Consider the following 26,592-nt stretch of genomic DNA (forward strand, 5'->3'; position numbering starts at 1 on the left):
GGGGGGGGGGGGGGGGGGGGGGGGGGGGGGGGGGGACATTGAGTGCGCTGATGCGACGAGCGAGTGCGGATGCGACTCGCCTGAATGCGCTTCGAACGCGCGTCCGGGACTTTCATCGCGCGGCACAACGCGGCTTCGAATGCAGAAGCGACCGCCACGGCCCAAAAATGGGGCCACCACTTTTATGAGCGTGGCCGTGTCCGGGACGCGGGTGGCCGCCAACCGAGGACAACGTCCGCCAAATGCATTTCTGCGGACCCGACGCCGGACGGCCGCCACAGTATCAGGAACAGCCCGGGAGTGCGGCCGACCGCCGGACGATCCAGCCTCCGACCGCCATGCAGGTGAGTGTCACGCGCCTCTGGGTTCTGACGAGCATCTGGCTAGATCAGGGCTAGCCAGCGGCCGCTGAAACAGCCTAAGCTTCCCGGTTGTAGTCGCTGAGTGCACTACGCGCAGTTTTTCAAGTGAAGAAATGTTCATTTGAACAGCTGCATGTAAGAAAACACCGTGAACACCGGGTACTGGTACTCCATTGGCGCCAATACAATTCAGTAGACCTCTAGTGTCAATACAGTTCTAGGAGACGGTAACTACAGAAATGGAGGCAGTTCTCCGACTCGGTAGCGCTAGTGCGAACAACCCTAAAACAGGGGAAAAAAATTGTCACCGAACACCTCTACGCTTCAACTGAGTTGACGTCTAGCTGTGTTCCGTGAAACCTCTTCTTCTAGTCCTTTTTGTTTTTCGCACTAGTTACCACGTCTGAGCTATTAAACAAGCCTCACCGAGTCCAACTTTGTTCTTTAGTCAAGTGGAAGCCCGCTTTGAACTGTCTTTGCGAGCCCCTTAATTTTTTTTTTTTCCTTGGTGCGAAACAAAAGCACTGTCATCAGAGTTCGCTGCTTCGTTCGTCGAAAGTAGCGAACGCAGCAGCTCACTAGCATGAAGTTCGGTGGTTTGAATCTACTACGTTTTACATTCAACAGCTGCGTTTTTAACGCCGTCTCCTGCAGCGCATTCCTGCCTTTTGAACAAAAAGCATCTATGCTGAGTAGTCCTACCGGCTTCTAGCGGTCATATTATACTCCTGAAAAAGGGCAATTTATGCACATCCTTCAGCCCAGTCCATGAGTTCTTAGCGCCGGCTCGCATCGAGGTAATTAAAAGGAGACCGATGGTATCACGCACTTCTTTACATGCTTTTGCATTTACGGGGCTAACCCTTAGCACTTCCGTGAGGGCGTCCTGACGGCACTGCTGGCGATGTTCATATTAATCATGAGACATGGCTCCGCTTTCGTACGTGGCCTTCCAGTCATAAGTTCTATTCTTTTGTTAGCATTCACCATAAAACCATCATGAAACGCATGGTGAATGCGTTTTGTAACGTATGCTTTAGACAATTGCTGCAGTGTCAACATTTTCCGTTTTAGCGTCTATTGTATGATCTGCGACTAAATCGACTCAAGAAACTGTTCTTAGTTGCGCAGCGATGCCGCAGCAACAAATGCAACAAGTGCCAGCAGATGTGGCATTCACCGACGATCTCGTCCATTTTAAGAAATAGTTTAGTGCCTGCTTTTCCTGCTCATGACATGTGTGCCGTTCGGTTAGTAGTGCCACATGAACTCTGTGTTTCTGATTTGTAATTATTTTGTTGGTTTTTGTTCTCTTTTCTCGTTTTTTTTTTCTTCTTCGTCTAGGTTTCCATGAATTGTTGAAATCTGTAATACTCAGTGCAGTGAGCAATATGTAGTGCTGTAACCCGTGAATTTATTCTCATTTTTTGTCATCTGTACTTGTTCCACTCCCCTCAATAATGTCCGCAGGGCCATGAGGGTACTTTAAATAAATAATACCGGACTATGCGACCCGGCCTATGTCGCTGCGGTTGGTCGCATTCTGTCAGTCTTAGAGGAACGCAAAGCTCTCCGGGCCTGCAACGTGTCCCCCTACGGGCTCTACGGGCTCGGGCTGGAGACCTTATATATGCTCCGTGCTTAGGCCTTTGGGAATTATCAAAGTGGCTGCCAAGATTCATTTTTAGCTGCAGTGGAGGTTCTCTGTGGCACAGCAACACTGCTGCTAAAAGCTAAAACCACAAATCTGAAACTACTGAGAGATTAAATATATGCAACCGATAGATCGAAGCCGGCGACAGGCGAACAAGAGTTGGTTAATACCCCAAAAAGTAGTCGCGTGTTTCTGGATGCTGCACTAGTTTTTTTTTTGTTACTTACATTATACTTTATAATGCACTTTGGTCTCAGCTAAGTCGACCCATGTGAAGCTTTAAGTAATGGCCGCCTACGGTGGCCATTATCGTCAACCGAGATGGATCAGGAGCAAGAGGGCGAAATGCTCCGAACTATATACTTTAGAATAAAAAGACCAGCTCCCTGCGGAAAATCTACCTCAGCAATGATGCTGTTACGCGTGATTGTGTGGGCTTTAACGACGTTATAGGATCGGCAGTGCACTCAGAGGCCGTTGGCGGAAGGGGACGCCGTGCGAAGCAGGCTACTTTCGGCCGCCAAAGCCCCGCCGCGAATGTAGCGGCTGCAGGAAATCGAGTTGTGCCGCTGTCCGCAGCGTGCCCTCTCTCTGGGAGCCCTGAGCTTGGTCCTGTTGCACTGGCTGCCAGCCGGCGGTGCCTGGCCGCCTCCACCCGCGGATTTCTGGACGGCGTACCGACGTTTCTACCCGGTGGACGGAGGCGCCCCCTGGACAGCCCAGTCCAGCCCTACCAGCGTCATATTCCCGCAGGGCAATCTTCAGCGTTACGCGCCCGACAGGTACGCAGTTTTGAAGTCAGCTTCGCATCTATGTGTCTGTTTCTTTTGTCGCTTCCCTTCTCGAAGCGACCAAGTCGAACCAGATGACTATGTAACATGGCGCTTTTTGTACTCTCTTTCTCTGCGCGGTCTCTCGTCCTGAGGAGGGGGGGGGGGGGGGGAAGCCCCTGGTTGCGAAAAGCACACCTCCTAGACGCTCCGGCTGGTTTTTCACGCCAGATAAGAAATAGGACCAAAGCACGGACATCGGTTGCTAGCGCACTTTTATTGATGCCCCTTTGTACTACCAATCAAGCTTTCTCACGGGTATTCGTTGCCGGTGTTGTTTGTATTAATATTTTTATTATCATTGATTTAATTACAATGATTATTATCTGAAATCTTCAACCATCGGAAGACTCATAAATCTTTTTTTTTACAAAGCTGCCTTAATACAAGGACGATCAAACAAAACGAACAGTATTATAATATAGAACGCGCCTGCCATTCGTTGCCAGTGTAGATCATCTTCCTGTTTCATGGATACAGCCGTGTTCCTAAGAAATAAGCCCTGTAAGCTCTCGGGGAAAAAAAGATCACGGCTTGCGTATTGGCTCCGAAAAAGTAATGCGAGCGTAGGAAATAGTAATACGCTCATTTTCCCGCTGAAAACATAAAGAAAGCGACGCAGGGTTCTGCACCTGTCTCGACACGGAGGACGCACGCCCTCTAACACCGAACTGTTCATGGGCAGGATACTCCTTTCGCAACGTGCAGCTACTACTGAACAGTTAATGACCGAGCACATAGCCTCTACAAGCTACCCTACCACCCTGAGCCGCATCTGTACTTATTCGAACAAAACAAGCCTATGCTGACCGGAGTCTCTCACCACCGCACCTTCCTATACCCGCTTCCACTGTTTAGCTGAGCCGTTCAAATAGTCCGGGAAATAGAACCACGCTTTGTGACACCTCCCACGCGATCACGCCGTTAGCCGTGCTAACGCCGTCCTGGCACCTTTCCTTCGCTCAATAGGATTGCCGATCGTTAAGTACACATCGGGAATAGGGTCGTCGCATTGCTCTCTCAGTGAACCGGCAGTCCATCGTTCGCATGTTCCCTACCACGGATCATAACTTTTTATGTCGTACTATAAAAAAGCCTCAAGAGGATCAGAGTTCTTTCTTTGCCTGTAAGGCGACCTGTATGTAAAAAGGCGCACGCTTTTCGAAGCTCCGGAAAGTGGCCCAAGCTCCGCAAGAAAGTTCGAGGACTCTGGCGGACACCTCGACCATCGGTAAAGTTCTCGCAGCGTATGTTCGCCTGTCTTTTTATTGCTTTTTTTAGTCCTGGCGCAATTCTTCATCACCAGACAACAACGATGATCATTACCACTCTCCTGATCTCATGTTCTCCCAACACAGCTTCTATCCTATGTGTTCACATCTACATAGACAAAAACACGGCGTGATCAGATGCGGCTAAAGGGATACAGTGCTGCACGCAAACAGCTGTCAGAGGTGGCAGTACTGTTGGATGAGAGAAGTCCAATTTAGCCCTTATGGGCAACGTGAAAAAGTCGACTGAACTTGACAGTGATAGAGAATTGTGCAGGTTGTTATCCGTTCATGGTTCAAAATTACGGCCCCAGCCATAGTTCTTTGACGATTGTGAAGTTCATCTCCATTTCCATGGGCTCCCGGACATGCGCTAATTTCGACCTCTCTAATGTAACCATTATATGATCAGTGAAGAAGCATTCTTTCCACAATGAATCTCACTCGTGCAGTTTTTTTTTTTTTTTTTGATAGTGATCAACTCACAAACTGCGGCGTGTTCAGCTGCAGAAGCGTCTCCTTCGCTGCCAGAGCTGAGTCAATTCCAGGGTGGCCTATGCGCCAAGTTCTCCTGCTGCCTTGTGTAGAGCGTTTAGACACTACGAAGGAATTGACAGCAGAAGACACGTCAAACGCACTGACCCCTTATAGCAACCGAGATGTCGCCGACTCTATGCGAATGGTGCGGCCCCTCGCACCCACATGTTTAGCAGTTTGTTTTTCTTGCTGGTTTCTCTACCAAGAAGGGTTTACAAGATCGCACTTTCTCTGGTCATGTCAGTACACCATTTAGGAAACTTGCTGATCTGGATGTGTCGATTCTTGAAACATTGCCAACATTATGTTATAAGGTCGCTGGAAATGTGACTGGTTTATTTATAGCAACGCGTTTTTCCGTAATTTTTTTAGCCACAAAGCGTTAAAGGTCCCGTTCAGCGGAAAACCCGGCGTTGTCGTCGTCATCGGTGGCGTGACCGAAAAATTCCCAGAGGAATCTCCTGACGTGACCTCGTGACCTCATCACAACCTACCCACCGTGGCAAGTGGGAATCTGCCCAGCGGATTGTGAGCAAACTGTCCGCCGTGGTTGGTGGCAGGTAAATTAATGATTGGTCGCGAGAGGTTGCTCGGCAAGAGCAACCTGAGTCTCAAAAGCGCCACCACTGGCTGTGTTTGAAACAGCCACCTGCCGGAGCGCGTATTGCCAAACCATATCCGGTAGGCGCACTCGAGCAGACGACGCCCAGAAGCGCGATCACGTGACATGACGCCATTTCTTTCGACAGCAAAAATGGCTGCTTCATGTGCGGATGCGGCAGTGGCGGCGGCCACGGTATTTTCTGTTGTAAACAAGTGGTTCCAAGACCAAGGGTCTATGCAAGCCGCCTCGTTGGATCCTGGTTACTGGCCTCTGAATGCTTAAAGTGCGTCAATTCCAAGGACCTATGCAAGCCGCGTGGTTGGATGCTTGATATGCGCGTTTCAACGGTCTTCAAACCGACGCAAGTACCAAGTGATGGCGATGTCACGAAGCGTTTATTTGAAGCCGTTTATGGTCGTTGTAAGCGTTCCTAATTCCTGCGAGGATGGCAGCGGCGAGTAACAGCTGTACAACATGAACTGGTGGGCGAGTTTGTCTGACATATCTAGTGAAGCAGCGTAACGGCACAAGGCCAAGGGAAGAAAGGGACAAACACAGCGCTGTGTTTGTCCCTTCCTTCCCTTGGCCTTGTGCCGTTGCGCTGCTTCACTAGAGTAACAGCTGCTCACCATGGAGAAAAGAGGCTGCTTACGATGAATTTCCTGTGCGTGTTAAGTTGCACAACACAGTGACAAATGCCCGCGTAGTGAAAGTGATTGCGGTCGGAGCAAGTGCTTCTCCTTCAAGGCGGAGAAATGCGCACGTGTGAAGACTAACTACGCACACAGTTTTTTCCGAATGCTGAAATTAACTCGGCGTTGTGCGGCTAGCCGCATTGGTTGTAATGGTTGCAGTGATCGCGACCGAAGCGAGCGTTGTTATACGACGTTGTTTTTGCTGTGTCGATCACCGATTTTGATGGCAGTTCGTGTAGGTACTGCGTTTGAAAACTGCCGTGTATGCGACGCGACACGATCTTGGCTGCACGGCCGTCGGACTACTTTCTTCCGCGGCAACAGCAGCGTCGCCATCCTTTTGCGGCTCGGTGCTCCATACAGTACATTTTGTGGTGATGTGTGCTCGGGTTGCGACGTGTGAAAACAGCGGTGTGTAGTGCAACAGTCTCTTCCGGAGCGCCGTCTTTTTTTTTCCTGCCACCTATGCGGACATATGTCTGCAACAACGTTTGCATGAAGAATTGGTGACAACACAAAATTCTCTGCATGATGATGGGCTGAACCAGAGTAGTAGGTTGCTGTTTAGGCTATGACATGGTGTACTGTTTAAAAAGTGCTAACTTAGCATTGTGGGTAGTGGAAAAGTGTCTGTGAGGTTACAGAGGTTATAATGTAAGCAAGTGGCTCAGTTGTTTTATTTTTAAGCAGCTGAATTCATTTTGTAGAAGGGAAGTCTGTGCCAGGATTGCGGGTCGCCAAGCACTGACAATGATTTTGACGCCAGAAAAAGAAGTGCTTTGGCAACCAGCAAGTGTGTGAGCACAAGGAGTCGGTGTGCCTGGCAGTTCATGGGTTAACACAAAATTCGGTTCACACAGTGCGACAAGCAGTATGATGGCAATTCCAGTGTGTAGCAAAGATATACAATTCAGGCAGTGTGTGACTTATCTATTCAAATCCAAAAATCTTTAACAGTCTTCGCACTCTGCATAATTGTGCGACAAGAATGCGTGTGACAATGGGCTCTGTGCGATTTCACTCTGTCCACTGTCTCATAACCGAGTTTCTATGCTAACGAGCAAAGTGAATAGAAAACGTTTTGTCCTCTGAAACACTGTCCATAATTTGAGTCCCTAACAACGGGGCCTATACTAATGAGGCATGCCCGTATACATAAAATTATTGTTATTTCTTAGTTGTCATGATGACATAAGTAAATTATGCTGTGTTTATTAACTAGGTGACCTAAGAAGTAAATTTGACTTTGCAAATAATGTAAGCTGATCAGAAGAATGTGTTGTATGGTAGAGCAGTTTGGTGGTTGAAGAATAACAGTTGGCTTTGCATGAGGCCACTTTGAAACTGCAGATAGGAAAATGAGCCCTGTGGAACTTGCCAACCTACGCTAGGAACAAAGACGACGAGAAAAAAACAAACACCACCACCACAGCGTCAACATGCCGTCTTGTCCACATGACCGTGCACTCAGCTCTGTGAAACTTACACAGGGCCACAACAGGACAGGAATCAGTGTGTACATACATATATCTTGTGCATGCCGTGAAAATAGCTTCCTGCCTCGTCATAGTTTGGCCCTTTTAGTGTCCCTCCAGTCATCACCTAGCACCTATGACCCTATTTGTGCCGTTGGCATGTGCGCCAAATCGTAACACACATTTTGCATTCTTGCGCTGCTGGAATTTTTTGGCCCATTAAGTTATGTAATCCAAATCAGCAAGACTTTAAAGGAAGCGTTCCTGCTATAGCCATATTGCTTTCATTCTTTGCAATATGCACTTTCACCTTGACTGCCACATCCCCCTCGACGCTTTTTTTCCTGGCTTTGAAAAACCATGTGATAAGATCCCTCACTTATGTAAGGCTGATTTTATCATGCTATAACTTGCATCCAATAACTCTAAACTAGATCCAAGCTTTAATAACCAGCCGTCGGCAGATGTCCCATGCTAATTCTTACGCATCCTGCTTTTTTTCTGCAATCTCGAGCGTACCACAAGGCGTTGACCTTGGACACCAGCTTTTAATTAAACATATTATGACCTTCCTTTCAGCCTTTCGTGACAAGCCTTCATTGATGACTATGAAGTCTGCCACCAACAATCGATACCAGCATTTAAATCCTCCAGAAAAATATTTAGGATGCTCTCGAACGGCCTGTTTGCTAATGTTATTAAGAATGCACTAATTTTTTTTTTTTACTGTCAGGATAACTACATTTTGCCAACTTAGAAGGTCTTGTCGAGAAAAGCATATTCACTGCATACTGGCTCAAATACTCAGCCATTAATACGGCTGACTGTGCAACGTGGTCTCACCTGTTAATCCTTATAAGCCTACCCAACCTAGGATATTCACAACATAACATGTCAGTAGCGTCACCGCCTTCCATGTTACTTGCATTCAGGAGCCCTGTACGGCAACAGCAGGGTATTATAATGCCACATGGCACAAATCTAATTTTTCTAAAATCCTGGGATGAATTCAGACCTCAGCCGCTTGGTTTATTCTCTCAGACTATTGTTGAAGCTCCAGTGTCGCAGCACTGAAGGTGAATATTCAAATTTCTTCGTCTCATGCAGAAACTGTAGGTTTTTTAACCTTTACCATCAAATAACCAACTATGACTCATGGCTCCTTCTGCAATAGCTGCTCAAGCACTGTTGTGCCCCTACAGTTAGCTCATGTCACTGCATTTCGAGGTTCATTTTGTGTTTGGCACGAAAGGCTGGAATAGTCTACACCTCACAAGGCTGTGTTTACTAACCTCTCTTCTTTTGAACTGGTCACTGCAGAAATCCACACAGTAAATTACATTGTTAGTCCAATGTTTTAGGGGAATCACTAAGTGTGGAGAACGTTTGTAACAAGAGAGTAATTACTCATTAGCATCCATCCAAGCGCCGTCATAAGGCTACAAAGAAAAGTTACACAGGTTCCACAGAAACTTTGTAGATAAAAGAAAATTCCCCCTGTTCTGGTGTTAGAACCTGAGCCACTGCCTTACTGAGGTAGTCACGCTACCAACCAAGCAAACCAGGACGGCTAGCATATGATGGGGCGAGCTCGAAGTGGGAGCGGTGTTGGTCCAATATTTTCGGGGAATCCCTCAAGGTTGAAATGATTTGTTATAAGGAAGTAATTGCTCATTAGCATCCACCCATGCGAAGCCATACACAAAGCCATGTACAAAAAAAGGAACACGGTTAAGACTTGCGTGCGAAATAAAGCGCAAAACATTTGGCACTTAAGATGTACATTCTGTTAAATCAAGAAACATGTCAAGAAAACCAGTAATTAGTACTCAAATATACCACAAAGAGTGCGTCAAGGGACCAAATGCAGATTACAATCGTAAACATATGTCCCGGATGTCTTTCGGACTGCAGGTGTGAATAAAGAAGTTCATCAAAACAAGTTTATTTAGCAGTATTGGGACGTTATGGCGCAGCATTTGATGACCATATGTAGTGCGTGAGAAGGGGGTCCACCAAAACTCAGGATTTCAGGAGCAGAAACAACGTCGTGTTCCTCGCACTTAGGCCTCGATCACTCCAACTAACGCCACGTATGCAACTACCTGCATAACATCAAGCTCATTTCAGCATTCAGAAAACACGGTGCACGTAGTAAGCTTTCGTGGGGGCACATTTCTCTGCCTTGACGGAAAAGCACTCGTTCCGATCACATTCACTCTCACTACGTGGACAGTTGTCACTTGCTGTGCATTTTATGAACGCACAGCAAATTCACCTTAAGCAGCTATTACTCGCCGCTGTCCATTATGACCCTTGAAGCAATTACGAACGCTTCCGACGACCACAAACAGTTCCAGATGAACGCTTCGTGACACCGCCACAGCGTAGGTTTTCCGTCAGTTTGAAGACCGCTGGACCACGCATATCGAGCATCTAACGGTGCGGTTTGCATGTCCTTGGAATCGACGCATTTGAAGCATTCATAGGCAAGTACCAGGATCCAACGAGGTGGCTTGCATAAACTCTTGGTCTTGAAACCACTTGTTTACAACGGCTTTAAAACACCGAGCCAACCGTGGCCACACATGAAGCAGCCATTTTTGCTACCGACGGAAGTTGCGTCATGTCCCGTGATCACACTGCTGGGCGTCGTCTACTCGAGTGCGCCTACGGGATATGCTTTGGCAATACGCTGCCGGGGCAGTGGCGAATCGCTGAACCGCTACACCACTGCGTCAGGAGTGACATGAGGACTCCCAGCGATCCATGAAAGTGGAGTTGAGAATGGCCAATCCCGCATACATTGACATTTACTCTCTAGCAAGGCAGGTGAGATCCGTCAACGATGGCGCTTAGGTAAACTTCCTGCGTGGGCATTACTTCTACAAGAGACTAATGCTCTGCCTCCGCTTTCTGGCTTTACTGCCTATTCCTGCCCAACTATAACAGACAGCCGTTGCAGTACTGCCTCCAGAACGCCTGGAAAGGCCGCCATGTACGTAGCCACTTGCTACCTCCAGACAGTAGTTCCACTTGCGTCATAGTGCAACAATTGGCAAGAAGTTTGTCTGTGCTGGTTCGCCTTCCCATCACTGACGTGATACTTGTCTCGTGCTACGTACGTCCGTACAGTGGCAGAGCGCCTCGTCTACAGCAAGGATGGATAGCTCACCTTCGCGGTGCATACCCGGAACGTCCTATCTTGGTTGGCGATGATTTTAAAGCCTCGCAGCAGACTTGCGGTTGTCCCTCCTCTAGTGTGCGGAGAAATGTTGTGCTAGAGACTTTCCCTGGGAAATTCAGAGTTTGTGCTTCTGAATTCCCCAGGCGTCGCAACCCGGCGGTGGGATCATCCCCCGTCTCATCCTTCCTCTTCAGACCTAACATGGTGGTGTGGTGCACGCCTTGTGTCCTGGTATTGAGAAATAGACTGTTAGGGCAGCGATCACCACCCTTTGCTTATCGGCTGGGATCCTGCATCCCAGCGTCACCGTGAGCGCTGTTTCCATGTCACAGAATGGGACTTGTTCAGGACGGCACTCAACGACTGCATTCTATCAGCTCCTTCTGATCTGCAGAAAGCTTTGTGTGCAGCGCTTCACACTGCCACTCATTCAAGTTGCGTGCAGGAAACCCGACTGCCTCCGGATCTGCACCTTCTTCGGCTCTGGGCAGCCCGTCGTCAGGCGGAACTGGCGGTCACTCGAGACCCACCTTTGTCGCAACACCAAGACACTTTACACCAGCTAACAGCTGCGGCACGCCGACATGAGAAGCGCATTTCTCGCCAGCGATGGCAGGACTGGTGCGCGTCTCTTGGCTCATCATCGACTACTGCATCGATATGACGCACCTTTCGTCTTGTGGAAATCGGCAAGCGTTCAAAAAACCGCGCAAGGTCACCACACCTTGCTTCGGGACAGACGCCAAGTCAGTTCGCTTCAGAGGTCGTCAGTACTTTATTTACAGCGTTAGACCAACCACCTTTGCCGTTCATCTACCCGAATACTCTCCCTTCACAAGCGGGCTCGCCTCCACGCAAAAAGCACCTTGAAGGTATGCAGAAACATTTCACCAAGGCTGAGTTTCTTGCAGCCATAGATCAAACGAAACTTCGCAAGGCTCCTGGACCGGATGGGCTTACATATGAGGTTTTCAAAAATATCGAAGGCCCGACATTGGAGTGGTTACTTGAAGCCCTGAACACAATTTGTACATCCGGAGACGTCCCAACATCATAAAAACATGCTGAAGTGGCGCCGATCTCTAAGCTCGGAAAGAATCCTAGCAGGTTAAGCAACCTTCGCCCGATATCGCTTACGTCCACACTATGTAAACTACTAGAACGGATGATAGCTACGCGGCTGTCATGGTGGCTGGAACGATATCGCTGATACCACCCCGCTCAGACTGGCTTTCGTCCACACTTCGGCACTGAGGACGGATTGGACCACCTATCATGCATGCGGCTGATCAGAGGCAGATGTTGCAAAATCCGAACACTTTTAACCATGGACGTTCACAAGGCCTTTGACAACGTCAGCCACTCAGCGATCTTGGCCATTCTACGTTGGCTTCGTCTCCCTACCCGAGTACGCAACTTTGTGGCTTCTTTCTTCTGGAATACCGTTCCATCACCATACAGATCGGCAAGGAACATGTTGGCCATTTCACCGTTAAGAGGGGTGTACCTCAAGGATCCGTGCTGGCCCCAGTGTTATTTAACATCGCTCTGCTTCCTTTGGCATGCCAACTGGCTACTATTCCGCATATCTTTTATTTGATGTATGCGGACGATGTAACCGTTTGGTCGGTACACACAGACCTTACCCGCCAAGAAGTAGGCCTTCATACCGCCCTGGACGAGACCTCTCAGTAGTGCATGAAGACTGGTCTGGCGCTGTCGGTTGAAAAGACAAACTTTATGTTCATCACAAACCGATGGGGTAGACGCCGCCTTTTTGGTCACACCTATACAGCTGTCCTTGAACGGCCAACTCCTTACTACAGCCTTGTCGATGCGGGTGCTAGGCGTCGACCTGGACAGCTCTCGTTCTGCAGCAGCCTGGGTTTAATCTGCCCGACAGAAGGCCGCCAGAACGCTGCACTCATTTCACCGAATTTCCCAGAAAACAGGTGGTGCATGCTCTAATATGGCTCGAACGTTAGTCCGCTCTGTATTGCAGCCTCGGCTCGTTTATCAAGCCCAGTTCCAACTCCTTACCGTAAGAAATTGGGATCGACAGGAAACAGTCAACAGAGTGGTCATGCGAGTTATCAGTGGCCTTCCTCGCTTGACACCTATTCACACAGTACAAGTGGAAGCTCAGCTGAATACGATTTATGACCTCGTGGAACAGCGCCGCAATGCGCGCAGCCTGAAATTATCAGAATCCCTGCGGCATCTGCCCTCACAAATTATGTTGATCCTACTTATTCGCTTTTTTACGAAACGCCTTTGGAACCTCCTCCTTGGCAGCATCCTCAGGCCACCGACAACCGGCCCCGACGTGTCACGCGCAACGCTCATAGTTCAGTGAGAGACACCGAGCCTCCTCTCCCAGCAGACTCCATAGGCGCACTTCAAGCTTAAGTGGACGCAAGCTCAAAGGATCACTTGTTGCACACCAGTCTTCTGTGTCCACCTCTGCATAATGCACGTCAGAAATCTTCCTACATAACGGAGGCGCCGCTTCCCTCTGTGATAGCAGAGCTAGTTGTCATTTCTGACGGCTTGTCCGCTTTAAAGGACCTCCTTTATACTGCACCGAACTGTCTCCTACATATTGACTTACCACAAGCAGTAGGGGCTCTACGGCACGTAGCCTATCCCTTGGGCATTTTTGGTTTGGTTTAGTTTATGGGGTTTAACGCCCCAAAGTGATTCAGGCTATGAGAGACGCCGTAGTGAAGGGCTCCGGAAATTTCGACCATCTGGGGTTCTTTAACGTGCACTGACATCGCACAGTACACGGGCCTCTAGAATTTCGCCTCCATCGAAATTCAACCGCCACGGCCGGGACCGAACCCGCGTCTTTCGGGTCAGCAGCCGAGCACCATAACCACTGAGTCACCGCGGCGGCTCCTGGGCATTTTTGTCGATGTGTGCACCTTCGTGCAATCGTATCCATGCCCAGTCCGAGTTGTGTGGGCTCGACGCAAAACGGGCCTTAGTGAAGCGGACAATGCGTCCCATACACTGCAAGTGCCTCACCCGCTTCCTGTACTGAAACTCTCGGCAGGAGACGCCGTCCTGCCTAACAAGGGATTTCTCCGCCGCTCGACGCGTGCTTTAATACCACCGTGTGGTTCCAACCTTCCCGGCGATTTAACTCGCCGTGAGGAGGTGGCGTTGAGGAGAATCCGGGTGGATGCTGCGCTGACGCCTGCGGTCAAGGCCAGCTGGACATCATAGACCCCGCTTCTGAATTGCCCTTTCTGCCCCGCTTCTGCTACAGAGGCAACGTTAGATCACTTCCTGCTAACTTGCCCCGGACTTCGGGAGGCACTGTTATATTTCGCTGGGCTAGTAGCGTGTTTCACCAGGAATCGGGTCCAGGAACACCGCCGCTGTGCCGATGGAGGAAGGAACGTGGGCCGCGGAAACGGGGAGTAGCAGAAACAAGAGAAAAAACTTTACTCACATATTTACAACATTATTTACAAACAGAGACAAACAGAGTAAAAGCTGAGAAGAGTCTCAGGGAATCGCTGCTCGATGAACGTGTCGAGCGCTTTAAATAGCCTCTTTCGTTTTCTTCCCGCCTTTTTGTCCAATCGTAGGGACTTTGTCTTGGGCGCCGCCTTTGAATGGAGCCAACGACGCTGATTGGCTGGCTTTGCCATCTTGTCGGAATCGGGTACTCATTAACGGCGCTCCCCTCTCCAGCGTCTGCCTCGGCTGAGTCGCTTGGATAAAATCTCCCGAAGGTGTCCTTTCTTCAGGTCACCTCCTCACCCACAATTGGACGCGCAGTTAACCAAACGCAGCCGTCAGCTGATGACCCTTCGGGAAGCCGGCCAGGGGGTCCCATGCCTCTGTTCGAGGAGACGCCCGAAGGCGAGCACTGGCAGCGGCGCCACCCGCGCCGTCGACAACAGAGCGAAGCACAGAGGATTGACAGCCGCTCGTCTCGGCGCGTGGCGGCAGGCGTTGAGTGCTGTCTCCCTGGTGGTGGTACATACATGGTCGCAGGAGTCGTCTAGACTCAAAGTGTCCGTCCGTCGTGTCGGGCGCCACTGTTCTTTTCAGGTGTCGCGTAGGAGCGCGTACTCGGAGAACGCACTGCTGTAGCACAACCCCGGACTGCCTCTGGGAATGGCTTAAGTGAAGGCGACTCTGGCAGGAACACACAAAGGGGGGGAGTCACAACAGCGCGCAAGCGACACCACGGCATTTAGGGTTTCCGCCCCAGCCGACCACCAGACGCTCGAACCTGGACCCATGGGCCCCAATACCGGCCCTTGTTGCCATTTGTAGCCGCCACCGGTCTGCACATGTATATATAACTCTTATGCCACAGGGCATATTTGCGCAATTAAAAAGAAGTGTCCCCTCGAATTTTTAATCCAGTTTTTGTTTAATGCGATGTTGTAATGCCGTTTCCGGTTTCTTCGTCAAAAAATTTCCTGACTGGTCGAATGAGCTCATATGACCTGAATTGAGCAATCAGTGAGCACCTCCAAATTGTAAATTCCCTGATTTGTCAATAGGATGATAGTGTCGTCAGGGTCACACAACCCCAAAGGAACCAATCAGAGAGCATCGCCAAAGTTGCAATTCCAAATGAGTGGTCGAGAAAGGTCACGAAACCTTGCGACGTCATCACAACCTTGCCATCATGGCACGTGGCACTGAAATTAATTCAAATAAATTAAATGCAGCTGCCACTTGCCCATCGGCGGGCTGCGCGTGAGGAGCTGCACCACTGTTCCAGTAGTGGTATGAGGACTCCCCGCTACATATAAATGAGATTGGGAGGATCGTGACGTCAACACCACGTGACCACCGGTGGGCCATATTTTGGAAGAAGTCCCCCGCCCCAAAAAAATTGACTAAGGTGGATTAGTAGGGATCAGCTGACGGATTAAGGTGAATTCGTGGATCGGATTAGTAGAATTCCATATGATAATCCAATGGAAGGTACTGGAACATTCTAGAAGGTCACGTCTCATGCATACCATACACGGCAAAGGATCTGGCTCCTACTGGAGTTTCAGAGGGAAAATTGCGAGAACACTAGACAGTTATTGCAGACACCATAGCAGGCAACCTAATTGCGGTCGGAATTTCTTCTGGTTAGTTTTTTTCTTGTAACAGAAACATTTTGATAACGCTCAGTGTCTCTAACATCACAAACGCTTAAAAATTTTACCTCTCAAACTTTTTCGCAGGCCTACAACAGTTTGTACAGGTTTTCACAGTGTTCGTAGTGTAGTAAGTCCTCGGCTAAAAAAAATTACATTCCTTATAGCCTGCGTTGCTTTGGGAGTTTAAACCCAATAAACCAAGCCAATAAAAAAAATTACGCATCACTGCAATAGTAAATACACCTACAAACGTGCAGTGAAGTCATGATCATGAGTAAACAATATGCTAAGTCATGCACTTGGCCTGCTGAAACTAAAAACGAAACTTAAAAGCCTGTCACTTTTAATAATCACTGCTCATATCTTCCAGTTTCACCTGAAGGAAGTCTTGTGACGCAACTTCACCTGTTAAACTGCGCCATAATAAAGTTTGAAACAGGCATAATTCACTGATTTGCGTCTAGCGACATGCAACCAGGTTTCCTAATAAGCCATCAATATACCCTGTTACGCTTAACTAAAATCGCTTTGTTCGCCACCGGAACACCCTTCAATTTCCGTCGTATTACGACGGCCTACGCTTTGCGTCTAACGAACAAAGTTTCTGCCGTTCACTGTCGTGAACGCTCGCTCTCTAGCTGTTGCGCCACAAGGCATTCATACAAGCATAATGTCGTGCCACGATTCTCAAGTCTGGTTATGTGGAAGTTCAATTAAAGTGTCTCACGTGAAGGAGAAGAAAGTTTTATCATGGTAGTTTTTCTTTATCTCACTATTCTGCGAACGCCTACATTTATAATTTCACGAAGACTATATGCAGATATATCTCATGCGTTTCTAAGCAATTGCCAAATGTACTAAAGGCTGCTTGAGCTGTGACTCCTAAGCCGCAGAAGAACACAAAAAAAAAGGACTTGATAATCGTATTTATGGATATAACGGCGCCAGTTTTTAGCTTAAGACACTCCATCTTTTACGCAAGAAAAAATGTTTATGCGAATCCCAGTCTGCAACGTGTCGTAATGTAAACGCAGTGGTCTCGGCCCTGTTAGCTCTTACTCACGCCTGTGCTTGCATGCAACCACGCCTTTCCAGACACTCTTGTCCTTGGTTCAATCCTAGTTGATGCTGCTGTCCGGAGTGAAAAATGAGCGCAGTTTTAAGTTCGGTTTTGTTCACTGCGCGTGAAGCATAGACTGCGATTCCCGCTTTCACAAAAGAGGGGTAGCTACATGCAGAGCTCTCATCTCTTGCCTTTTGTTAGTCGCGGCTCGTGAAAAGTCGGAGACTCTAAGTTCCGTGCGCGCAGACCACGTGTTCGCCACGTCGGGCTTGAAAATGCGCATGACACGCAGGCGCTTGGCAAATACGTTGCGAAAATACTCGCTTGGTTCGGGTTTAGGCGCTGCAGTCGGGGCCGCGTTACGCACTAGCTAGCCCATGTGGGCGCGTAACACTCAAAGTTGCGCGTGTGAAACAGCAAAAACAAGAAAACTGCGCGCTTCGCAGGCGTGTCGACGCTAAGAGCGCACCCAACGCGAGCAGAGCAGGAGGCTGTGCGCATGGCGAGCACGCCTGTCTCGCTGCTATGAAGATGGATACGCTGTGTCAAACTTCCTGGCTATGTCGTGGAATAGCGCCTGCCTTCTTGCTTTCACTCTTCGCATTCCGTTCAATGCTTGGACACCGCGTTCTTTCTTTGTTTCTTCCTTTTTTCCCCTTAGATTTTGAAGCCGGCCAACTGCTTCTCACATTACTCATACTCTGGCGCGACGAAACCTTTTTCGACATGTTGGCACGGCACCAAAAAATGGTGAGGGACCCGAACTATGCGGAAAAAAAAGGCCTCGTATACTGAACGCCGTACACAACCAGTGAACAGGGCATCCTCCACACAATCCCCGGTTATGCCCTGCGGATGCAAGGCTTTTTCCAACGCTAATATCGATATTTCGCTCACCACGAAATCGTTTTTGGTGCCAGTGCTTTCACGAAGAGTGCGTTCGTCCTCCTCGTAAACTCAATAAATTGCGGGAACTGGACGCAACGTCATTAATAATGCGCACCAATTTTTGTCTCTTTCCGTTATCCATGCCTCAAGGCGGAACCTGTGAGAACAAAGCTACGATGGTCATTGTTCGCTGATAGTTTTCGGTTATTGTGCTTCCTTCTTTTTATATCTATCCTTTTTTCTTTCACCTCATTTGTTATTCGGGGGGAGGGAGCGGGATGACTATATAAGACGTTTACCGACGAATTCTAACTTCCTCATTGCTTCTTTTTTCCCCTGAAAACAACTCAAAAAGAATTTGATAAATCTGCCATATATACTGCTACACGCTGACTTAAACGGTTGCTTTCAAAATCGAAAACAAAACATCTATATGGTAAATGTTGCTCTCAAATAGTGCACTCTATCAAGCGACAATTGTTTAATTTTGCGTTCCGCAATACTGCGTCCGAAAACTGTATGCAGCAATGGTAAAGAGTATAATACGACATGGTAAGAGGTTGCTGACGCTGGCAACGCCTTTTTCCATGGGCTATGGGCTTTTTCCATGGGCTACAAAAACACGATGCCAACGATTCTCTATGGTCATGATTCGAGAGCGAAGCCGGCGGCTCTGGGGCGGAAGTCCACTGGTCTTCATTAAACGCTCTCAGTTATTAAACGCTCGATCCCACAGAGAAGAGCCAATTTTTATTGGTTGCTAAATTAATCGGCAAAAAGTTATATAGAAACTCATGCTGGCCGTACGCCCGCGTTGCTCGGTACGAAAACTTACAGGGCGATTGCGGGTGTTGTGTAGGTTTTGAAGGTGAAAGCCTTTTATGGCTCATGAGTAGCGTGGACAGGATGTGTCGCGCTTTCACCAACGCATGGCCAATCCCCAATCCAACCCACAGCCATCCAACAAGCCAATCCATATTCCAATCTATAATTAAAGAAGCCAAACCGTAATCCACAATCCAAACCATAATCCAAAAAGGCACGAACTGTCAATGAAGTAAAATAGAAGAAAATTTGGGTCTAGGCGGGAATCGAACCCGGGCCTGCTGCGCGCGAGGCGAGGACGATTCCACTGCGACACGACGGTTTTTTGCCTTTAGCATGGCGTTTATTACACAAATTTATATGCAGGAAAGCGCTACATACATTATTTACAAAGTAATCAGCCAGCAGCCAAGCAAGTTGAATGGAAACACAACACCACACAACTAAAACACAGGTCTTAATACAACTAAAACGGCTGCAAGGAAAGACAAGACAACAATAACGGGAACCAGTCTGGTTGATAGTCACTGTCTTCGTAAATGTCTTTCAGCTGGCGCACCATCTGGCCGAAATCTGTGCTGGAGGAGACGACAGGCTCAGCATGCCGGTCCAACATGCGCGTTTCCCACAGGCTGTGCAGTCCGAGCAGGAAGATCATGTCAAAAGGGTTAGTGGTCATGTTGGGCGGCCATTAGGTAACACACACTGAGAATTCAAAACAGTCTTCTATCAGTGTCCATTGTAGAATGTCCCAAAATAACATAGCGTCTTTGCAGAAAATAAATCAGTGTTCGATGGTTTCAGGTGCATCACATAGGCGACAATTAACACAAGAAACAAAAATATTTTTTTGTGAAGCCATATTTCAACAGGTTCAACTCCGGCGTGAACTTTAAAGAAAAACGTTTTAGTACAAGGCGAAATCGGCACTTTACGCACTCGTCTCAGAACATGATGACCAATGGAATTAGAGTAGAGAGAGCGATACAATGGAGGCTTAAATAGCATAGATATCAATCCTTTGTATAAGAATAAGTACTCATAAGAAAAGCGAACTGCGAGAAAACGCACTGAGCCACAAACTTCCTTCATAAAACAAATAATATGGGCCGCTCGATAATATTATAAGAGACCACTAAGTTGGGAAGAAGGTTCACAAAGTTAGTTTGCAGGGCTGCTATCATAATTTGCTTGAAGCTGTCACATATAGACGCCACATAAAGATGTGTCAAAGCTAGTCCATTAGCAGAAACAGGCCTGAATATGCTATCGCGCCGCGTCGACTCAAAACTAGAGGACCATATGAACGTCGCAAATGTTCGGTGAAAGCTTTGGATGTAGTGTCTCGCGCAATGGAGTACCTACAAAACGGAATGATTTTTTGCTGCCAAGGACATGTTGCAGGCATGCGCGCGTCCAAAAATTAATAGATGGTGCGGAACAAAAGTCTGAGCATAGCTCTGAAGTACTGGGACCCGCTTCCTCCAGTAATACCCACTAGACTTGAATGCATGAAGGGGAACTCCAAGGTATTTGGGGGGACACGAGACCATTCAATTCCAGCATAATGAGTCGGCATTGATCCCCATGAACCGAACCACAGACCCAAACATTTAGAGCTATTTATTTCAGCGCCAGTGACAATGCCAAACTGCTCAATATTGGATAAAGTTTTGTCAATACTGGGTTTATCACCACGATGGTTCTTCTTTCTATATTGCATAAAAATCAAACCCGTTAAGGCACCAAATGCTTCATGTACACGCATACTATTCCACGATGCAGACACACATCCTCGACGTTTGTAGCTGAACAAAGGCGCGTCTAGTGAATGCATAGTAGTCTTAGAAGCGTACATGAGAAATTATGAGCACACAAGTTACAGGTGCCGCAATTTACCCAGTACAAGAGTACGTTTTCGGTAAATTTACTTCATGCTTGGCGTGTCGTAGCGCCATCATGCGGAACCCACTGAAAACCCCTCGCAATGTACGACGCTAGCCCAGCAGATGGCGCCATAATGCAAGCACAAATGCTTTCGTATTATCGCACGTAAGTTCTCGTAAGTGCCTTCTTGAATTTTTTGTGGGTTTCATCTGCGTCTATGCCTGCATGTGTAGCTGATTAATTTCTTCGCATTCATGTTTAACTACACAAATCATGTCCTTTTTGCTGAAAGAACTCCCCTTCCCCGCGGCAAATTAAATCAGAATTTGTAAGCCAAAATTAGTTACAATGACATGTCAAGTGAAGCGGGGTGCGACATTCACTGTTCGTTCAGTTTTAAAGCTTTCCCGTGTTTAAGCTTCGCATTCATTCAAACATGACATGCAGAAACGAATGCAGGGGAATCGACTGCAAAGTATTGCTATCTGTAGACAGCTGCGGTCTATTTTGTACGCAGAGTAAACAGTCCAGTGAATGTTGATAGCTTGCTGGGAGCCCTGTATGCATTTACTTAGGTTTACTGCCGAGCAAATGTACCGTCTTTGTCAAAAGTAACCACGTAACGGAGCCTGTTTCTTAGCCATGTAACAGGGTACTTATGGCACCCGTTAGGCTCTAAATTTGTGCTTGTTAAGGAGAACTCACGTCCTCACCTTTTCAGACATTTTTTTCCTTAAGGGTGATGTAGGCTATCCACTGCACGGTTCAGAAGCGAACCCCCTCTGCGTGGTTACTTTTGGAAAAGACTGTACAATGTAGAATCGCTTCGTCCTTGACCTCGCGGAGCTTTTAATCGGTCAAACTGTACGTACGGAGCAATTTTCGCCTTCAAAAAACGCATGGGAAAACTAATCTAAGCTTCTAAGATATTTATAGGCAGTCTTAACGCGTCGTAATCCAACTCTTTGATGCAGTGCGGCCAGCATTGAGTAAAGCTAAATCTACCAATGAAATTGTGCCAGAAAGGCGCCTGTGTTTCTCCTTACTTCGCGACGAAGACGAATGCAAGCTTCAATACGTCTATTTCTTTCTTACTTATCGCATCTACCTCAACAGGGTCAAATTTTTCTTTTGTATCTTGTCGGCAATTAAGCGCCACATATTGAGTATGCACAGCCGCGCGCATTTTTTTGGTTTCGACTGTCTGAAGATTCCCGATTTGTCTCCTTTCTATGCGCACCATTCAACACAAAGTGCGGCTGTTCTCGTTATTTTTACTTCTCACTCCTGGCCAATGATGAAAAGAGATCTTCGAAGTAACTTATTTTCTATGAGCTTATTTCAATGACTTCTTGGCACCCAATACCTACGCCCATAAAGAAATGTGGGGATCATAAGAAAAGGCGTACTGTATACAGAGTTCCCGATAAAAAAACGGCCCTTGGTTATCCATTATCGTCCTAGACACCAATCTGTCTAATTAAACAGAAGGTTGTTAACCACTTACGCCAGTGCTCGCTGCAGGAAAGCGACAATGGGGGGTAGAAAGAAACCTCTGCATCACTGCTACCGCCGAACAAAGCGGGCTGCTTCTCTTGCTTTGCGGAGCATAAGACCTCACCTTTAAGCTCGAAAGTTCAGCGAAGGATGCAAGTCGTGTAATGCAAAAGCCAATAACTGGGCAGCGCTATCAACATAAAGCGACCAGAATGTGCAAGGTTCTGAAGCAGTTCCATTCCAGGCTACAACGTCGAATCCTCTGCAGTAGTTTACTTCTCTGATTTCCCATTCAAAGCTGTTTGCACCTGCGCTTGTAAGGCTCACTGAAAACCTGCCCGGTTTCAACCAAGAATCGAATCCAGTTTCTAGAACATTCTGGTTGCCGCTGCGCCTATATGCTTAACAAGGAGCCGGTGATTCAGCGCGAAGCTAATTAAAACCACTTCCTATATAAGCTTAGGTATAATGACACGCATCTGGAGTGAACTCCGCTTAACGCCTTGAGAGAAGAAAAGAACATAACCAGCTGGAAATGCAGCGAAAAGAGACAAATAAGATCGCTTTCGCGTGCGGTCATTCGCTTAAGCCGCCCGCGGCCGCTCTCAGAGTGGCAGTTTTCCCGCAGAGCCGCGGGCTGCATTTTCCATTCTGTTCCTCCCTTTAACGCCGCAATGAACGCGTGCCCTGCGTGCTGTAAACGACGTGCAATTTGTACCTCATGGCGCCGCGATCCGTTATCGTCACCGTAATCGTTGCTATCATCGTAGCGATCATAATCATCATCCTCGCCATCACACCAGCCCGGAGCGCGTAAAAAATCATTTGCCGGCCGATTTTTGGCGAGTGAGCGTCTAACGCCAAAACAAGCGCGCGCGGCAACGTCGCTACCGTTGTTATTCATTATGCACGCGTCCTCTCTCGGCCCGCCCCTGCCCGCGGCTCCTCTTCCACGTGCAGCCCTTCTGTTGGCTCGTACGTCGACGCCGACAGTAATCCGCGAGAGCGGCGCGTGACGGCGTCAGCCGTGCTCACTGCTGAAAGAAAAAACCGGTAATGGCGCAAGAAACGGGGACACAGAAGGCACACAAAAGACAGGACTGACTCGGCGTCAGTCCTGTATTTTGTGTGCCTTCTGTGTCCCCGTTTCTTGCGCCATTACCGGTTTTTTCTTTTAACATGAACCAACTCGCCCAAACCAGAGTTTTACTTGACCATATGTGCTCACTGCATTCGGGCTCATGCTTCTGGTCAGCTCTTCGAACATGAAATACTGAGAAAAAAAAATTCTGACTTGGAGGCGCACTTCGTCTTGGCCATATTGGAGCTTCTCACCTGTTGGACAAGCCTAAAGTGGCGCATGCATATCCAACTTACTTCATCAAAGAAAAAATCGCCTCCAGAGCGTTCCACATGATTGATTGATTGATTGATTGATTGATTGATTGATTGATTGATTGATTGATTGATTGATTGATTGATTGATTGATTGATTGATTGATTGATTGATTGATTGATTGATTGATTGATTGATTGATTGATTGATTGATTGATTGATTGATTGATTGGGTGAGTGAGTGAGTGAGTGAGTGAGTGAGTGAGTGAGTGAGTGAGTGAGTGAGTGAGTGAGTGAGTGAGTGAGTGAGTGAGTGAGTGAGTGAGTGAGTGAGTGAGTGAGTGAGTGAGTGAGTGAGTGAGTGAGTGAGTGATTCATTCATTCATTCATTCATTCATTCATTCGTTTCCTTACTTGCATTCAGACTATTGCAATTTAAAACAAACGGACAGAAGTGCAACATACAAAGTCTTTCCAAAAAGCATTCAGCCAGACTTATTTTCTCCGGAACCTACTGTTCGGCTTAAGCTCATTTGTCCCTATGCTTAAACGGACTCCACTGCGCGTACGTAAGTCATCCCTCGCATCACTGTACGCGGATGTGCGGTGTGTCGCGTGCGGAATTGCAGAGAGACTTCATCAGAGCATTTGCATCAAGTTGTGCTTTCGGGTTAGGCGCTCTTTTTCGGAAACTTTTCGGGAGATTCATAAAGCTTTCGTGACAGTCCCGCCATCTCACACATGTCATTCTGATGACGTCGGCTTCTGGATGAACGCAAAGAGTAATGTGCGTTGTGAGAGACCTCCCGCTGCAAGATCGCCTAGAACAGTAAGAGGAGACAACACGACTTGGTAGATAACGTTGATCTTAAAACAGGACACTACATTATGCTTTCAGAACGACATATAACCATGGAATTAAGTGTTCGAGCTGCCAACAAAGAACTTTCATGAGCAGAAATGTGTCGCTAGCCTAAATTCGCAATTTTTCAATAATGAAATGTTACTTTCTGACTAGGCCCCATAAAACGGTAATTGAAAACATTAGCGTCATTTGTACCGTAACGTTCGCTGACTATAATTTGATCAAACGAAGCAAATAGAAATCGAAAGCAACGAATATAAATCGACTGAACATTTGCGTTCATGCAGGAAATAAACATTTTCGAACCCTCTTGCTTCAAGTAAACAAGGATAGCAGCATCCTAGCAAAAAGAAAATAAGAAAAATGGTGGCCATATTTCAACACGACGCATTTAATCAAGGGAATGTTCAAAATCAAAACGAGCTGAACATTTCACGTTAGAAAAGCCTATCTTGTCGTCAGTGACCTCTGGAGAGCGCTAAAGAGTCAGGTAAGTAGTCTTTGAGGTACGCGCGGAACGTGCTATGATCGCAATAACGTACTATGACCATAACCTATAGCATAATCACCGTGAGAAACATCCGAAACCGGACATGAGCATCTTTACTGATACACGCTCATGTCTCTTCCGCTCTTTCAGTTGCACTTCCTGATATCAATGCTCGTCTAAAACAGAAAGCAGCCTGCGTTCATAGAGATTCATGTACTGTGACAGCTATTTGTGAGGCGACGCGGTGAAATTTCATCTCGCGTCTTTCGTCTGCATGACGTCTGCACGTTATTTTGCTGCGGTGTAGCTGAATTAGTAGTGTAGTGTAGTGTAGTGTAGTGTAGTGTAGTGTAGTGTAGTGTAGCGTAGCGTAGTGTAGTGTGAAAGTACCAAAAGCAGTGTCATCGGCTTCTTCCTGCCTCTGTCTGTTTCGTAAGGATTGATTCTCACTTTTCAGGAACGTGCCAGGTCTATTTACGACGATAACTTAACGAGCACTGACTACCCCTGCGCTTGAGCCATTCATGTCCGTCAGAGTGAACAACTTTTCAATTTTGCGTTACATTTTCTTATGAGTGTGGCTGTCGTATATACCGATTTTCGATGGCCCATTTCCTGCTTTTGCATCCGTTAATAAGCGCGCGCTACACTCCAATGAATGGCCAAATGTCGTGTGAAAAGAAAAAAACGTGCCTAAGCAAACACGGTCCCAAGATATAGTCCTGATAACCTGACGATGATGGCGCAAGGGAAGCGTGGTGCTCGGATCAAAAGGCCCATTTTCTCAAGAATTTCGCTCCAAAAAAAGCTCAGCACCAGGTTGTGGCACAGCTTGCACCCATTGGAAAACCTGTGGGTGCACGGCGGCACGGGGTACTGAGCCCCGCACCTCAGATTCTTAAACCGCTTCGCCACCGCTGCGGTATGGCCTTAAGAATTCGATTTTTTTTTTTCGGTTAGTTGGACTGTGTCTATCGTAATCGACACCGCCGTCCTCCATACATTACCCCCTCTATTTGTGGCCGCAGGATGGACCCGTACCGGTTCGGCTTCACCACGGACCGCTACGGCCGAGGCTTCGGCTACAGCTGCAAGGACGTGTTCGAGTGCCAGGCGCTCAAGGAGAAACAGGAGCTGGCGGCCGAGAGCTACCGCACCTTCCCACGGGGCTTCGTACCGCCACCGCTGACGTACCGCGAGCCGACGGCCGATCGGCCGCTCGGCGGCACGGCACACCGACGCGCCCCGCTGCCGCCGCGCTTCGCACCGGCCGCGTCGCCTAGGCTGCCTCCCGTCGCTCCCTACTGGTGACAGGCCCCACCGCACCCGCCGCCGCAGCTCGGCGCAAACTGTGTCCCCGTGCGGCGGCTGCGACGGCGACCCCTGTTCTCTAAACTTCCGACACCTCAGACTAAAGAGTGACTCCCGTTGCAGCAGTGTGGCGTACTGTCGTAAATCCGGCAGGTAAAAAAAAAATTGCTCAAGACTCGCTTTGACTGGCTCGGTAGCGGACTCTGGAAAATACCAGTCAACTTTTAGTGGCGCTCAAAACTGCCTCTATTATTCTTGTAAGGCAACGAAAGACATGCGGACATCAGAACTGCGAAAAGTAACTCAGAATGCGCGCGGAGTTTCGGTTGCGCCGAACAGAAAAACTGCCCCTGTTGCTTTCGCTTCATCCCTGCCCTGCGCAGAGGACGCGTAGTTCGCGCAGCAGTGCCGACAGGAAGCGCTTGACAGATTGCGCTTCCCGGCGTCTGCTGTATCGCTCGCTTCATCGGCGTCGCCTCATCCGAGCCGCGGAGTCGACCGTGCAGCTTATTTAATAATTTTGTTCGCTTCTATATGAACAAGCCTCATTGCCTGTGTGCGAAACTCTACTTAGCCGGGCCTAGGGCAGACCGGCAAAAGTGGCGCCGGAAAGGCGGCGGAAGTGGTCCGTCTTCGAAGATTCCGCGGCTCGAACGGGGAACACGTTTGCGCATCAGTTCACCCGAGAT

The 26,592-nt window shown here is 48.1% G+C and overlaps 2 protein-coding genes across 2 annotated transcripts; both read left to right on the forward strand.

Annotated features, from left to right (window-relative positions):
• Positions 1-227: 227 nt before the first annotated feature.
• LOC149351450 (uncharacterized) lies at positions 228-25,903 on the forward strand. The gene is made up of 3 exons (XM_089577026.1): positions 228-344; positions 2,596-2,798; positions 25,621-25,903. Exons 1-3 carry the CDS (start codon positions 243-245, stop codon positions 25,901-25,903), a joined length of 588 nt encoding a protein of 195 aa, XP_089433152.1. The 5' UTR covers positions 228-242.
• On the forward strand, positions 11,943-13,846 carry LOC149351451 (uncharacterized). The gene is made up of 4 exons (XM_089583802.1): positions 11,943-11,969; positions 12,077-12,244; positions 12,618-12,795; positions 13,674-13,846. Exons 1-4 carry the CDS (start codon positions 11,943-11,945, stop codon positions 13,844-13,846), a joined length of 546 nt encoding a protein of 181 aa, XP_089439928.1.
• Positions 25,904-26,592: the final 689 nt, after the last annotated feature.

This window comes from Amblyomma mixtum, chromosome 3, assembly GCF_055824585.1.
Source record: "Amblyomma mixtum isolate Tamu chromosome 3, ASM5582458v1, whole genome shotgun sequence".
NCBI lineage: Eukaryota > Metazoa > Arthropoda > Arachnida > Ixodida > Ixodidae > Amblyomma > Amblyomma mixtum.

Excerpts from the sequence above, each read along its gene's own strand:
- LOC149351450 (XM_089577026.1), top strand. The coding sequence starts at position 243 with ATGCATTTCTGCGGACCCGACGCCGGACGGCCGCCACAGTATCAGGAA. Across the intron at positions 345-2,595 it reads AGCCTCCGACCGCCATGCAG|CGTGCCCTCTCTCTGGGAGC; the intron begins GTGAGTGTCACG and ends CGCTGTCCGCAG. Across the intron at positions 2,799-25,620 it reads CAGCGTTACGCGCCCGACAG|GATGGACCCGTACCGGTTCG; the intron begins GTACGCAGTTTT and ends TTGTGGCCGCAG.
- LOC149351451 (XM_089583802.1), top strand. The coding sequence starts at position 11,943 with ATGGACGTTCACAAGGCCTTTGACAAC. Across the intron at positions 12,245-12,617 it reads ACGATGTAACCGTTTGGTCG|CCTCGGCTCGTTTATCAAGC; the intron begins GTACACACAGAC and ends TCTGTATTGCAG. Across the intron at positions 12,796-13,673 it reads TGACCTCGTGGAACAGCGCC|GAGACGCCGTCCTGCCTAAC; the intron begins GCAATGCGCGCA and ends AACTCTCGGCAG.